Raw genomic sequence first — 13029 nt, 5'->3', positions numbered from 1 at the left:
TGAGTGAGGTTGCCGACCTGAGTGGCCACGGGAGACCCTTCACTGGATCTGGCCTCTGAGCCTAAAATACCATTTTTGGTAAATGTAAATTTTATTAATTAAATGGACAGTATAATACAACAATTCTCATAATTAGGTGGACTTCTCGACAGACCAAGGGATCCACCAGAAACGATATAGCGCACAAGTGCTAACAGAGTAAGAAAGATCAACACTCAATATTATCTACCTCACGTCCTTGATGATAATGGCACCAACGATGGATGCTTCCCGGTTACCCTCATCAAATTGTCAAAAGTTACATTCACGCCAAATATGATATACCAGCGCAAGCAGCAGAGTACGATATGAAGCCGAGATATAGTGTTTCCCCCTCTATCTACGCATTGCCCATATGATATCAGTCAACCAAGGTCGGTTAGGCCAGTCAAAGCGGAGGGTTTGTCGGATCACCCTCAAGCATTGCTTCGAGTATCTGCACTGAAATAATAAGTGGGTATGTGTTTTGGGAGTCCAGTCATCACATAAGACACAAGAAGTACCCCGGTGAGAGAGCGAAGACTTGTCCACGATGGACAGTTTGCCAAGGATAGCCAGCTAAAGAACAAAGGCATGTCTAGGTATCTTAAAGGAACCCAAGAGGAGTGAAGACCAACCTCCTTTGGGCACTAGAGTCCTAAGAGAGCGAATGATTAATGCAGTTGTCAGTGCACTCTATGATCCACATAAAAGACAATCAGTGCCGCCAATATTAGTGAGAAAATGCCAGAGCCAGTGACCATCCTCCATCACCATATTACCCTTGTCCATTATCACTGTGTTGGTAAGCTGTGGACCCCATAGGAAGCGATGAATAAGTGGCCCAAACACATGCCAAGGATCCTGCCATAAATAGAATGATATCTCAGCGCCAACACAGTAGTCTATAAGAGGTCGTAACAGAGGACGTAATCGAAGAAGTTTACGCCAGCCCCAAGAGCCCCTCACTCCGATACCATCCAAATGGACGTCTCTCGAAGGCAAGTGTGGTGTACCCAGTTGACCCATATGGACGCGCTGTCACCATGGATTACAATGCATAGTTTAAGACACATTAGTAAGCGGTTAAGTGTAGGAATGTCTCGAACCCCTTGGCCACCTTCGTCAACTAGTCGACAAACAAACTCCCATGCACCTTTGCATACCCGCTATTCAATGCTCTCTTCCATAGAAATGCCCGAAGTCGCTTCTCAATCTTCCTGATGATGCCTTTGGGCAAGATAAAAGTAGAGACCCAATAGACACTCAAAGGTAAGAACGGTCGTGATGATTTGCAATCATCCAACATAGGACAAAGATATGTTCTCCCATCCCTTAATACGCTGATCCATTTTGGCGAGTATCGGCTTAATAAGGCGTGAAGAGAGGAGGGGTAAACCTAAATATTTTATTGGCAAGTGTCCCTCCTGAAATTGGAGCACCACAAGTAAGTGCTCCCGGATCCCATGTGCTGAACGTGAGATGATCAAGTGGCTCTTTTGTAGACTAACTCGAAGCCCAGACAAATCACCAAAGGTATCTAGTCCACGTTTGAGCACCTGGACCAAATCAACTTCAACTTTGCAAAACAACAATAGCTCGTCTGCAAAACCTAACTGGAATAATCTCGTGGGCTCACCTTTCCAATGAAAGGCAAATCCCATGTCTTGATCAATCAACTGATGTAGGATGAGACTCAACACCTCCATGACCAAAACAAATAAGTAAGGCGACATTGTGTCTCCTTGTCCAAGGCCCCTTGCTCCCGCAAACAAACCATGTGGCTTTTTATTGATCCCAACAGAAAATGAAGTGGTAGTAATACATTCATCTATCCACTAGATGAATTAATTCGGAAATCAAAATAATTGAAGCACAGGGAGCAGAAAGTCCCATTCAACTGTGTCATAGGCCTTTCGTAGATCCACCTTAAGAGCACATGGAGGTGGTAATTGCTGCTGATTATAACCTATGAACAGTTCCTGTGCCAAGAGAATATTGTTATAAATAGAACGGCCAAGAACAAGTGTCGTCTAAGAGGGAATAATAATTTTCTCCAACATCAACCTCAATCGCTGCACTAGGATTTTGGTAATGGCCTTGTAGAGAATATTGCATCATGAAATAGGTTGAAAATCAGCCACGAGTGTAGGATTATGTACCTTAGGAATAAGGGCCAAGAACGTTGAGTTCACCTATTTCAAAAGTCACCGAGTAGTGAAGAATTCGATAATTGCCTGTGTGACTTCATCTCCCATAACAGGCCACTTTGCTTTATAGAATCCTGAGGTATAACCATCATGACAGGGTGCTTTATCATCAGTTGTGTCAAAAATAGCCATCATTACCTCATCAGAGCCTAAAATACTTATTGTTGTTGTTCTTATACATATCTATAAAATCATTCATTAGATCTATAATTTTTAGTATATCTGTTGTATTTTATAGTTTGTATATATAAGGGTTTTTGTAACCCACTTTTATTGTAATAATTGTTTTTTATTTATTAGACTCACTACAAGGATAAATTTCTAACAGTGGTATCAGAGCCTTAGTATTCAGTAACATGAGGGGCTAGAGTGAGATTTAAGGTTGATAAGAATAAAAAATAAAGATGAATAATTAAAATGTTTTCACCCACAAATTAATTAAGAGGGATCTATTTACGACATTTATGTACAGTTGTCTGTGTTTTTTCCTGAACATGCATCCAATACAAAGTCCAAAATGTCTTAATCATATGTGGAAGTGAATGATTATGTGCACTGTGTCCCCATATATATATATATATATATATATATATATATATACACGCTATCTCTCGATCGTTCAATTTCTCAAGATTTGGTCTGAAAATTGTTTTCAAACTTCAATCATCAATTCAGTAACATGATTGATGAAAATTATGAATTGAATCTGGTTTGGCCGAACTAATCCATAATTACTTAGATGGGTGGATATTTGTTTGAATTATTCCCATATTTGGCCTCAAACCCTAAACCACATAGCAATTATCTTTGCAATTTTTATGCAAAGTCACTTTTACATTGAATGCCTGTGGTGGATTAATTAATGATAATAATTAACTCTAGTGTTATTTATTCCTTTGCTCACATTCTAAGTGTTATTAGCTACATTATTTGAGATTTATTTTTTATTTGCAATAAATATAATAGATAATAATTAGACAATAAATAGGGTGGATAAATCGAGATTCATCTCCGGCGTCCCATTTGAACGAAATGGGTCAGATCTACTAAATTATTGGGGACGGATTTTAATTTTATGAACCCGATCAGGTTCGGGGTGGCTCTCGAATCTTGTACCTGACACGCTCTTTTAACAATATACATAAGTATTTTTAATACTTAAATCTTTTTGTGTAATATAAATATATTTTAACAACATAATAATTTATTAGGTATATATATTAAAAAATAATTTTTTTAAATGATATATCAAATTGATTAAAGAAAAAATAAAAAAATAATCGAGTTTTCCGAGTTAAACCTGTCGAGTGTAGAGTCAAGGTGGGTTTTTGATTCAGCTAGAACTTGAGCTGGATGGCCCAAAATCAGGGCTAAATTGAGTGTATATCGAGTCCAACTAAACTTGTTCACAGTATTTTTAGATTTGGCAAAACTCGCCAAACCCTCCGCTCCTAATTGAAAGATAAGTGCATTTATTAGCATGGACTTATTGTTAATTAACTAAATATTACACATATGGAACTTTAGTCAACAACAAATTTATTATAAGTAAACATGTCATTATCTTACATCAATTTGTTTTCTACATAAAAACTAGAGTACAAGAAAGATACTAAAATAGCATCATGATTGTAATTTGAGTTCCTCCACTATCACCATATTTTAAAAAAAAAATAAAAATTGAAAGTTATTAGGTAAAGATAGCAAATTTATCAAAATACCCCTAATAATAGAGAAGTTATATATATATTAAGATTCATGTACGTTTTATGCGGATCATGCCCGGCTCGGCCCAGCCCGACCCGTCCCTAACAAAGACCCAAAAAAGAAGCCACTAATAAAAAGACACGTGGCAACAAAAGTAGGAAATATGTATCATTCGTCCTACTAGATCCTCTTATCATATCAAAATATTAACTCAAGTAAATATTAGGGATAATTATATTTACGTCCTTTAACTTAGTACTTCTTTATACAAAATTATTTCTATTTTTTAAAAATTATAGGAATCACCCTAATAGATTTTAAAAAGCAAAAAATGCTTTTGTTGATCTGGTCATATTCTAATATATTAAATTATTCAATTAGTATATAATATATATACGTGCATGTATAATTTAGTGATTTTAGTAAATTTGTTATAATTTAGTGACTAATTTTTATTAATATATTATTGGAATAATTTAATATTTTAATTATTAAAGGTATAATTTTATATAAAGATTCAATAAGAAAAAAGTTAATAAAATAATATAAATTTTTATAAATAATAAAAAATATATATAAAGTCATATTATTCTTCATTATAAACAGTATTTTGACACCCCCTTTACTTTTTGGTGATTACAGAAATATTTTTTAGGGCATTTCTATTAATAAAAATAAAATTAAAGTTTAACTAGGTCAACAGGGTATTTTGGGGTTTTAAAGTTGTTAGGGGTGGTTTTTGTAATTTTTAAGAGATAGGGGTGGTTAAAAATCATGATAAATAACTATTATTAATACACATCCAAACTTCAAAATCTAATCTTTATAACCTCTTATTCTTTTCTCATTAAAAAAAAATACTATTGGCTACAATATTGATGTTATGGTTAAAAAAATATAATAAATAACTATTATTAGTTACGGTTTAATAAATCGAAGCAAGAAGCTAAGTTTTTCACTATGAAAAAAATTATTTGTTACAGCTAAGAACCATGGTAAAAAAAAATTCCATGACTTTTAGCAATAGCAAATATTTTAGCCATCCTCGTAAAAATCACGGCCAACAACTGTTGTGTGGTTATGGTCAATGACATTCTCTACAGCTATCTATTATTAATCGTGATTAAATGATATTTTTGTAGTGTCTATCAATAATATAGAAAATTATGTACATCCAATATTTTTATTGATTTTCATATTACTGATCATGTGATGTTCCGGAGGGACGATGACGTAGGACAAGTTGGGAGTGTACAGAAGAAGTTGAAGCTATAGTGTCTTAGTTGCGTGGTTGACGATAGAATTTCAAACGGTCATATTCATTATTCAGAAGGAGTTACAAGGAGATATCTACCTATCATATGATCTTCTTCTCGAGGAGAATCCAACCCTGCACCACTATTGTTGTGAGGGACCATCTTTTGCTGCAAAATTTCATTATTACGACCATCGGTCGGACATTCTTTTTATATTTTAGCCGATTATAATTATTTTTTATATTTTTTATGGTTATCATATATTTTTTTGAAATTGCTAGGATATGAGATTATTTTCTGGCTACATTACATGAATTTTTTGAGATATTCTAAAGTTTAGTTCGTTTTCTGCCTGTCTGACCTAAATTACAGCTCTTCTTTTTAAATAACTGCAAATTTCATTATGAGAGTGATTCATTAATAAAAATATTTTTACTTTAAATTTGAGTTCTCATGAAACAAATTATCATTCGATCCACAATTAACTTTTTTAATTATCAAGTGGTCGATAAAACTTATAAAATTATACATGTGCCAAATGTAGATGGACAATACAGAACTTTTGAAGAGAAGAAGCTAACCAATCATGTCTTTATCTGGAGGAGGATAAAGAGATCTATGTTGAGATGGTGTACATATGCATATGAACAAAAACCCTAAATATTAATTAGAAGAACGTTTATTGGATCATTAGGCCAACAACCACACATAATTCAACGTATTCAATGATGATCACAAACACTTGATGCTCAAATCTTCTGTTTCGACACAACCATGTTGTCTTTACTCCCAACTTTTAATGGAAAGTGTCATATCACGATTTTAAATTCCCATACAACATATATATATGGCCAATTTTGTGGGTCTTACCTCACTGGTTAAGACCAGGTTGTATGAAAGTTTGAAATTTTGGGTTCGAATATTCATCTTATTTTATGTGAGTTTATTGTAAATTATCTCAAACTTTTTTTACTGTATTGTTTTTTTGGGAAATATAAATTTTTCTTTTGATAATATAGATAAGCATTCAACATCAATTGCAGATGAAGAGTTTGAGTGACTTATAGGCGGCCTTAAGCCTTCCTCAGTTCTTACCTAACAAGATAACTTTTCAATACAAAATTGTGAGGTCATATAAAGGTAGAGTGGATAATATATATCTCATACAGCTGGACATGACCAATTGATTCGCAAACCGCAACATTTTTAATATAAATGATGTATATATGATTATTGAAATTAATGTAATAGTATTAACACCATGACGATTTCATGTCTTTGAATTGTTACAAGAACATTTCAATTGCTAAATCTTAAAAAAAAAAAAAAAAAAAGAACATTTCAATTGAACGTTAAATCAGTTCGGTGAACATAAAATTCTACCTTAATTATTACATTCAAACATGAATATTGACTATATATATAAAGTTAGAAGGTAGATCGAAAACGATATCTATTGAAAAAGTGAAGTTGATTGAGTTAGGTTTTAGACAAAGCCAACTAATCTTAAATATTGTCAGAAGACTTGCAAGAATTCTTTAGGACCAAACTTGTCTAATTTAATAAATAGCTTCTACGTCTTATAGAATTTGATACCTTATCGATATAAATGAAATTAAATTTAATTTCTATTAGTGGTTTAATTATTAGACCATCGTATAAAATGCGAGAGGGTCAAGATGATAAGTGGTTACTGATACTAATGGTCGAGACATACTTGATGTCGGTGTATACAGATTTTTATTGTATCTATTTAATTTAAAAAAAGAGAAATAAAATAAAAATAATAATTTATAAAAACTATTAAAATATTTTAACTTTAAATGTATATGTTAAAAAAATTATCAATCAAATAAATTAACAAAAAAATGTTATTTTATGAAAAAATAGAATAAATATATTTAAGTGTATTTTAGTTAATTCATATTCTATCAACCAACAAAAATTTACTCTAAACCCTTCAAATTTAATGCATAGTATATCTATATTTATACTAATATAAAAAGAAAGGAAAAAATTCAGAGACCCCCCTCTGTGATAATAGAAATGTTCAAAAATCCCCCTATGAAAATTAAAGTATCAAATACCCCCCCTATGATATAAAATAAAGTTCAAAAAACCCCCCTCCGTACAAAAATTGGGCCACACGCGCTTTGACTGCGATTTTTCTATAAAAATACTTTTTTTTTTGACATTTTTGCCCTTCTCTCACATTTAACATATAATATTATATATATGTATTTAAGAATTAAATATTATTTTATATAATAATTATTTAATTAAAATATGATATATTTCTATTAATAATAAAATATTTTTTTATATAATAATTACTTAATTATTTATATAATAAACTATTATTTTAATTAAATTAAAATTAATTATATATATAATTTAAAAAAAAAAAAAAAAGCAGCGGCGGCGGCTGAAGAGGAGGGCCGGCGCCCTCCTCACCATGGGCGACGGCCGTCGCCCATCCAGCAAGGGCGACCGCCTCGCCCTCCATTTCTGGGCGACGCCGGTCGCCCAGATCTGGGCGGCCGGCGTCGCCCAAATGTGCGCCGGGGGAGGGAAGGGGAGGGGGAGGTGTGCCGGGAGGATAGGGGAAGGGGGGGTTTGGAGGTGGAAGGGGTGGGGGAGGGGGGAAGAAGATGGAGGTGGGGGTGTGGCCCGGTGGGGGTTGGGGGTTGGGGGGGGTGGGGGTGGGGGTGGGGGGAATGGGGTATAATTGTTATTTTTTATTTTTTATAAATTATAATTATATGTATTATAAATATATGTTAAAAATTATAAATTAAAATAATTATATATTAATAAGCCTAGTTGGCCGGTTTGACTAGAAGGGTATTTTAGTCATTGTTTCTAAAAAAATAGATTCAAATTGACCAGGGGGCTGTGTGATTATTTATTGGTAACCTACGGGTGATTTTTGATATTAAAAATTTCATAAGGGAGTTTTTGATATTTTGTTATATCACAGGGGGGCAAAATGGATTTAACCCTAAAAAGAAAAGATCCTCCACACTGATAAATGATATGACACTATCGTATCAATTTTTTGTGAAGCCGAAAATATTCTTCAATTGATAGAATAACTCACTTATTCAACTTTCTAAATTTTATATTAATTGATAAATTAATTTTTTTTTAATTTAATATATTTTATTTTTATTTATAATATACTTTAAAATATAAAAAATTATTTATTATATACGCCCTGAAATCACATGTCCGACTGGTAGTATGGATAAAAATTAGAAGCCCACATTGAGGCAATTGGGCTTTCAGAATCAAGACACTATATGAATTGGGCCTCAAACATATATGAAGTGTGCCCCTAATTTCTTGTATTGCTGGGTTGAATTTCCCCTTTATTGGGCTCCAATTCCATAGTCCATTCTCTCAATTCATACAATCTCCATTGTTGCCCTGAGAAGCACATCAGTGTTCATTTGCTGCATCCCCGACTCTTATCTAAAATTTCAATCTTTCACAACTTCAAGATATCTTCACTGATAAAAGCAATTCATGTACCAGAATCAAGACTCTGTTTGATTGCTCTGAGGAATCGAGTAACAAAGAAATGCTGAGCCTTGGAAAATTCCCCACACAAGTACTGTACAGCACTCTTCTGCACAACTCTATCTCGCAATACTTTCAATTCCTCTCCAAACCCAACTTCTCAGTTTCATCTCGCCTTTATTGCGGAGCTGTTCTTGGGAAATCGGGAAATGGGTTGCGCTGTAACGCCCTTAAGACCAAGAAAAATGGCGACTTTAGTTTGACGGAAATGGAAGGTCCTGATGAATTCGAGGATGATTTTGATGATGAGTTTTTGGATATAGAAGATGATGGAGAATTTGAGGGGGACGAAGACGATGATGATGATGTTGTTGTTCCTTTACAGAATATGAAGAGGTGGCTGGAGAATAGGCCGCGTGGGTTTGGTGAAGGCAAAGTGTATGATACTTCGATTGAGGATAAGTTGATGGAAGAAATAGAGCAGAGTAGGAAAGCCCAGCTGGCCAACTTGAATAAGCTCAAAAACAGTCCTGTAAATCCCAGTACCAAGAAAGAAACAAGGGAGCAAGCTAAAGGTTGGTCATTTCTTGATTTGATTGTTTATTTACGTGTTGGGTTGCATTTCGTGTTTGTAATTCAGGTTTTTATACGCTTTAACGTTGCATTATATTATTTGTTGATGCTTCAAATGAACGTGCCTGTGTAAAGTTGATTTATTAACTTGTCTTGAGGATTGTTGACTAAGTTTGAAGTTGTTTTCTTGGAAAACTGTAGAAGTACTACGGGTTGGAAAGGTTTAGCTTTCTTGATTATGAGGTCATGAGAGAGAAGTTTTGGGGCAATCCTGGAGAGTGTGACTGGGCCATGATTATCTGCTTTTAGAATTATCACATTTTTCTTTGTGTAGAGTAAGTGAGATGTTTGTTTAGATGGCTCCCGGACATACTATCTGTTTCAACAATCTGACCTTCTTTTTCTGTCTTAAGTGTGTGCAGCAAAAGAAGTTGAGAGTGAAACAGTTATTGTCTGGGAATTTTATGCTAGTGTGGGATGCTCATACAGCTTATTTGTGTAGAAAGTTGATCGTAGCATCTAAAAGTATCTTTATGTATGATCTTTTCTTCATTGTTATCTGAGTTGCAGAGGCAAATGACATTCTTGAAATTTATTTTTCAATTTCTTTTACTGTTTACACACCTTTGATTTTTGAAATTAACTGTTCTCGCTCACTTCTTCATGATAGTTGGGTTACTGAAGTCATGTTGTGTCCCACATAGTATTCTAAGGTGTTCTTTAAACTGCCCAGCAGAGTCGGGTTGGAATCTTTCCCATTGTAAGCTGTTATAAGCCTATTTACTGAGACACGTTTCTTTAGCACCCTGAAAGAATTGGATCACGGGCTATGATTTAAAGGCCTTTTCTTTTGTTTTTGGTCCATCGAATCATCGACCACTATAAACATAAAATTAGAACCCGTGCATATAGGTCAGACTTTGGTGTAAATTGGTCATGATGAATATGTTTCCTTAGATTTCTCTTCTATTATTTCATGGAAAAGTTAAAAGCTTCAATTTCAATAGTTATATGGTGATATGATATTATAAGCGAAGAATCTAAAAAAGACAAAGTTGTCCAATCTAAAGCATATTGCTTATGAGAGTAACCCTCTCAGAGTCCTATTTGCTCTCTCCAAAATTGGTTTTGCTAAAATCCATGGTTTATTTAATAATACCAGACTCGTAAACCTGAGTTTTGTAAACTTAATCTTACTGGAATGCTTATTTTTTGTTATATGATTGCCGGTGGAGGCATCCTAAAGGTATGGTGTGAACCTATGAGGGTAGGGACCTCTTGCAGGTGGTGCTGGCACTGCCGGTTCCAGCTCCAACTCCAGTAGTCGGAGACACCCTCAGAGTTAAGTGTCTCATCTTGGTGGACGTCCGTTGGATGTATGTGCTCTTTCCTTCCACATTCCCACAAGAACAATGGGACTAAGGCTAAGATGCTGTGTGAAGAGGGGAAAAGTGACTGTTGAAAAGTGAAAAGTTACATTACCCAACTCCTATTCTAGAGTTAAGTCCATTCTTTGGTTGGCTTTTGGGTGAATTTTATCAGATTCCTAATTGCTGACAGAAGGCCAAGTATCCACGTTTAACTGAGAAGTGGGAGGATTCTGGTCAACAATGAAAGAAAATTTTCTTCTTTCATTAAAGCCCTTCGCTGTATGCTGCTTGGTTACAAAAGTTAGATTCTGTTGCATATCATCTTTGCTTATAACCAGCTACCTGCATACACGAATATCTATACATGGCAGTTTGAATCTTGGATATAACAGAACGTGGTACAATTTTGCAGTATCAAGCGAAATTCAGGATGGATTTCGGGTGCGTTTGCTCAACCTTCCTAAGAAAAAGAACATTCACAGGGATTTGAAGCTGGCCTTTAAAGAAGTTCCTGGAATACTAAACATAGTCCCAGTTGTTTCTGGAAATGAAAAGACCAGGGATCCAGTGTGCAAAGGACTTGCTTTCATTGACTTCAAATACCAGGATGAGGCACAGAGGTATATGTACCTGATGCCCATTATGAAATAGCACTTCCATTTTCTTTATGAAATATTGTCATTTCCTTTTGTTTTCCGCATCTTTATGATAATTATGCAACTTTTGTATTTCATCTCCAGAGGGTGATTGAGGATACTGTGTTTTGTACTTCAAAGCTTCTAATTTAATCAGTGCCAAAAGGAACAATGATAAGAAACTTGCAAACGTTTGTCTCTGTCATTGTTCTTCCATTTTTATGAAATCTTGAAATTGGAATGCATGATGGTCCTTCAAACATCCTCTTTAGAGAAAGGGTAGTGTAAGAGCATTGTTCTTGCAAACGTTTGTCTCTGTCATTGTTCTTCCTTTTTTATGAAATCTTGAAATTGGAATGCATGATGGTCTTTCAAACATCCTCTTTAGAGAAAAGGTAGTGTAAGAGCATTTATTTTGTTTCCCAATCATATTTGTCAGCATCTAAATCAATGAGATATTCAGTTCATCAAGCATGAATCTGACTTGTTATATCTTGGTAGATTTGTGCAAAACTTTACAGGTAAAAGCATAAGCTTCGGCAAGGTTCAAAAGCAGATAAAATGCGAAATGATGAGTTCAAAGTTGCCAATTCCTGCCTATGATCAGTCGGTTGATTATAGCACCGGCACTGATGAACAAGCCGTACTCAATTTTGACGAAAACCTGAATGCTAGTCTGGAAACTGATGTTTCACGATTTGATTCCTGGGAGGAAAGTATCCCTAGTGAACTTGATACTGCAGACGAGGGGCATGAAGAGACCAACGCAACTTCAACTTCCTCAGGCTCTAACTTGGGTGAAAAACCGGGAGAAGTACAAGATTCTGCAATCAATTCGTCACCCTCGAAGCAGGGAAAAAAACTCAGAATGAATGCGAAAAAGGGAACATCTAAAAGAAGCACAGACAAGATTCTGAAACTAAACATCCCAGGTTCTGCCAATAGGTACAGCATACGGAGTTCTTGTATAATCTCTAATATTATTCTTGTCCCGATCAGGTGTAGTCTGACAACTAGCTATGACACTCGTAATACTCAAAAATTGTTTCTTCATTATCGTGCAGATTAAAGATAAGAGAGAAGGAAATGCTCACGGGGGTGTTCTCCAAATACGGAGGAAATGCGAATTCAACTGCTAAAGAACAGAGTAGATAACTGATGGCTTCTTAGGAGAGTTGCAGTGGTTTTTGCAAGGGTGTATACTTTTCTCAAGAATGTCGATTGTTTACCTAATGATAAACGAGGAGCTGATTAGATAATCTTTGCCAATTCATGAACTATTCCTTGCATTCATGGTATCATTTTTGGGAAAGGTATTGCAATGATCATCCTCCTTGGATTAGTAGAAGATGCTCAGAATCAAGTGGGATCAACAAAGTATGTTTATTCTGTTTGATTCAACTGGGGAGAAGGCTCCCCAATCATCTCTTTGAAAATTCGAGAAGGCTCTTCAACTACCTTTTCTGAAAATTCAGGAAGGCATTTTATCTCCCAAAAAATACACAGCCCACTCCAATAGCCCTTTGAATCTTAAGGGGTTTCTCCAGTTGCCCCTCGAATCCGAGGTGATCCTCCAATTGCTTGGGCTATCCACCAAATTTGAAGGGAATTTAACTCATCCAATAATTTTGAGATCATGCTCCTTCAAATTAGTGGCTTTCTCCTACAACCTTGTGGTTGCTTATAAATAGAGAGGTCCTCAACACGAGAAAACAGGTTTTTTGATACGTTCTTCTCT

At 35.0% G+C, this 13029-nt stretch overlaps 2 protein-coding genes across 2 annotated transcripts; one reads left to right on the top strand and one right to left on the bottom strand.

The window, feature by feature from the left end:
• Positions 1-714: 714 nt before the first annotated feature.
• LOC105168647 (uncharacterized) lies at positions 715-2360 on the bottom strand. Its single transcript, XM_011088779.1, has 6 exons — positions 2256-2360; positions 2181-2213; positions 1947-2000; positions 1361-1856; positions 1175-1248; positions 715-1056 (listed from the first exon to the last, which is right to left on the bottom strand). The coding sequence occupies exons 1-6, from the start codon at positions 2358-2360 to the stop codon at positions 715-717; spliced, it is 1104 nt and encodes a 367-aa protein (XP_011087081.1).
• A 6240-nt stretch (positions 2361-8600) lies between these two features.
• Positions 8601-12580, top strand: LOC105168217 (RNA-binding (RRM/RBD/RNP motifs) family protein). Its single transcript, XM_011088199.3, has 4 exons — positions 8601-9288; positions 11069-11276; positions 11793-12236; positions 12356-12580. Exons 1-4 carry the CDS (start codon positions 8775-8777, stop codon positions 12444-12446), a joined length of 1257 nt encoding a protein of 418 aa, XP_011086501.1. The 5' UTR covers positions 8601-8774; the 3' UTR covers positions 12447-12580.
• The last annotated feature ends 449 nt before the right edge of the window (positions 12581-13029 follow it).

Source organism: Sesamum indicum, linkage group LG8, assembly GCF_026168435.1.
Source record: "Sesamum indicum cultivar Baizhima isolate 11 linkage group LG8, ASM2616843v1, whole genome shotgun sequence".
NCBI lineage: Eukaryota > Viridiplantae > Streptophyta > Magnoliopsida > Lamiales > Pedaliaceae > Sesamum > Sesamum indicum.
This window is presented reverse-complemented; position numbering and strand designations above follow the sequence as displayed.

Coding starts and splice junctions, on each gene's coding strand:
- LOC105168217 (XM_011088199.3), top strand. CDS start 8,775: ATGCTGAGCCTTGGAAAATTCCCCACACAAGTACTGTACAGCACTCTT. Junction 9,289..11,068: donor AACAAGGGAGCAAGCTAAAG/GTTGGTCATTTC, acceptor ACAATTTTGCAG/TATCAAGCGAAATTCAGGAT. Junction 12,237..12,355: donor ATCCCAGGTTCTGCCAATAG/GTACAGCATACG, acceptor ATTATCGTGCAG/ATTAAAGATAAGAGAGAAGG.
- LOC105168647 (XM_011088779.1), bottom strand. CDS start 2,360: ATGGCTATTTTTGACACAACTGATGATAAAGCACCCTGTCATGATGGT. Junction 1,857..1,946: donor CACCTCCATGTGCTCTTAAG/GTGGATCTACGA, acceptor TAATTCATCTAG/TGGATAGATGAATGTATTAC. Junction 1,249..1,360: donor ACTCGCCAAAATGGATCAGC/GTATTAAGGGAT, acceptor TCTTGCCCAAAG/GCATCATCAGGAAGATTGAG.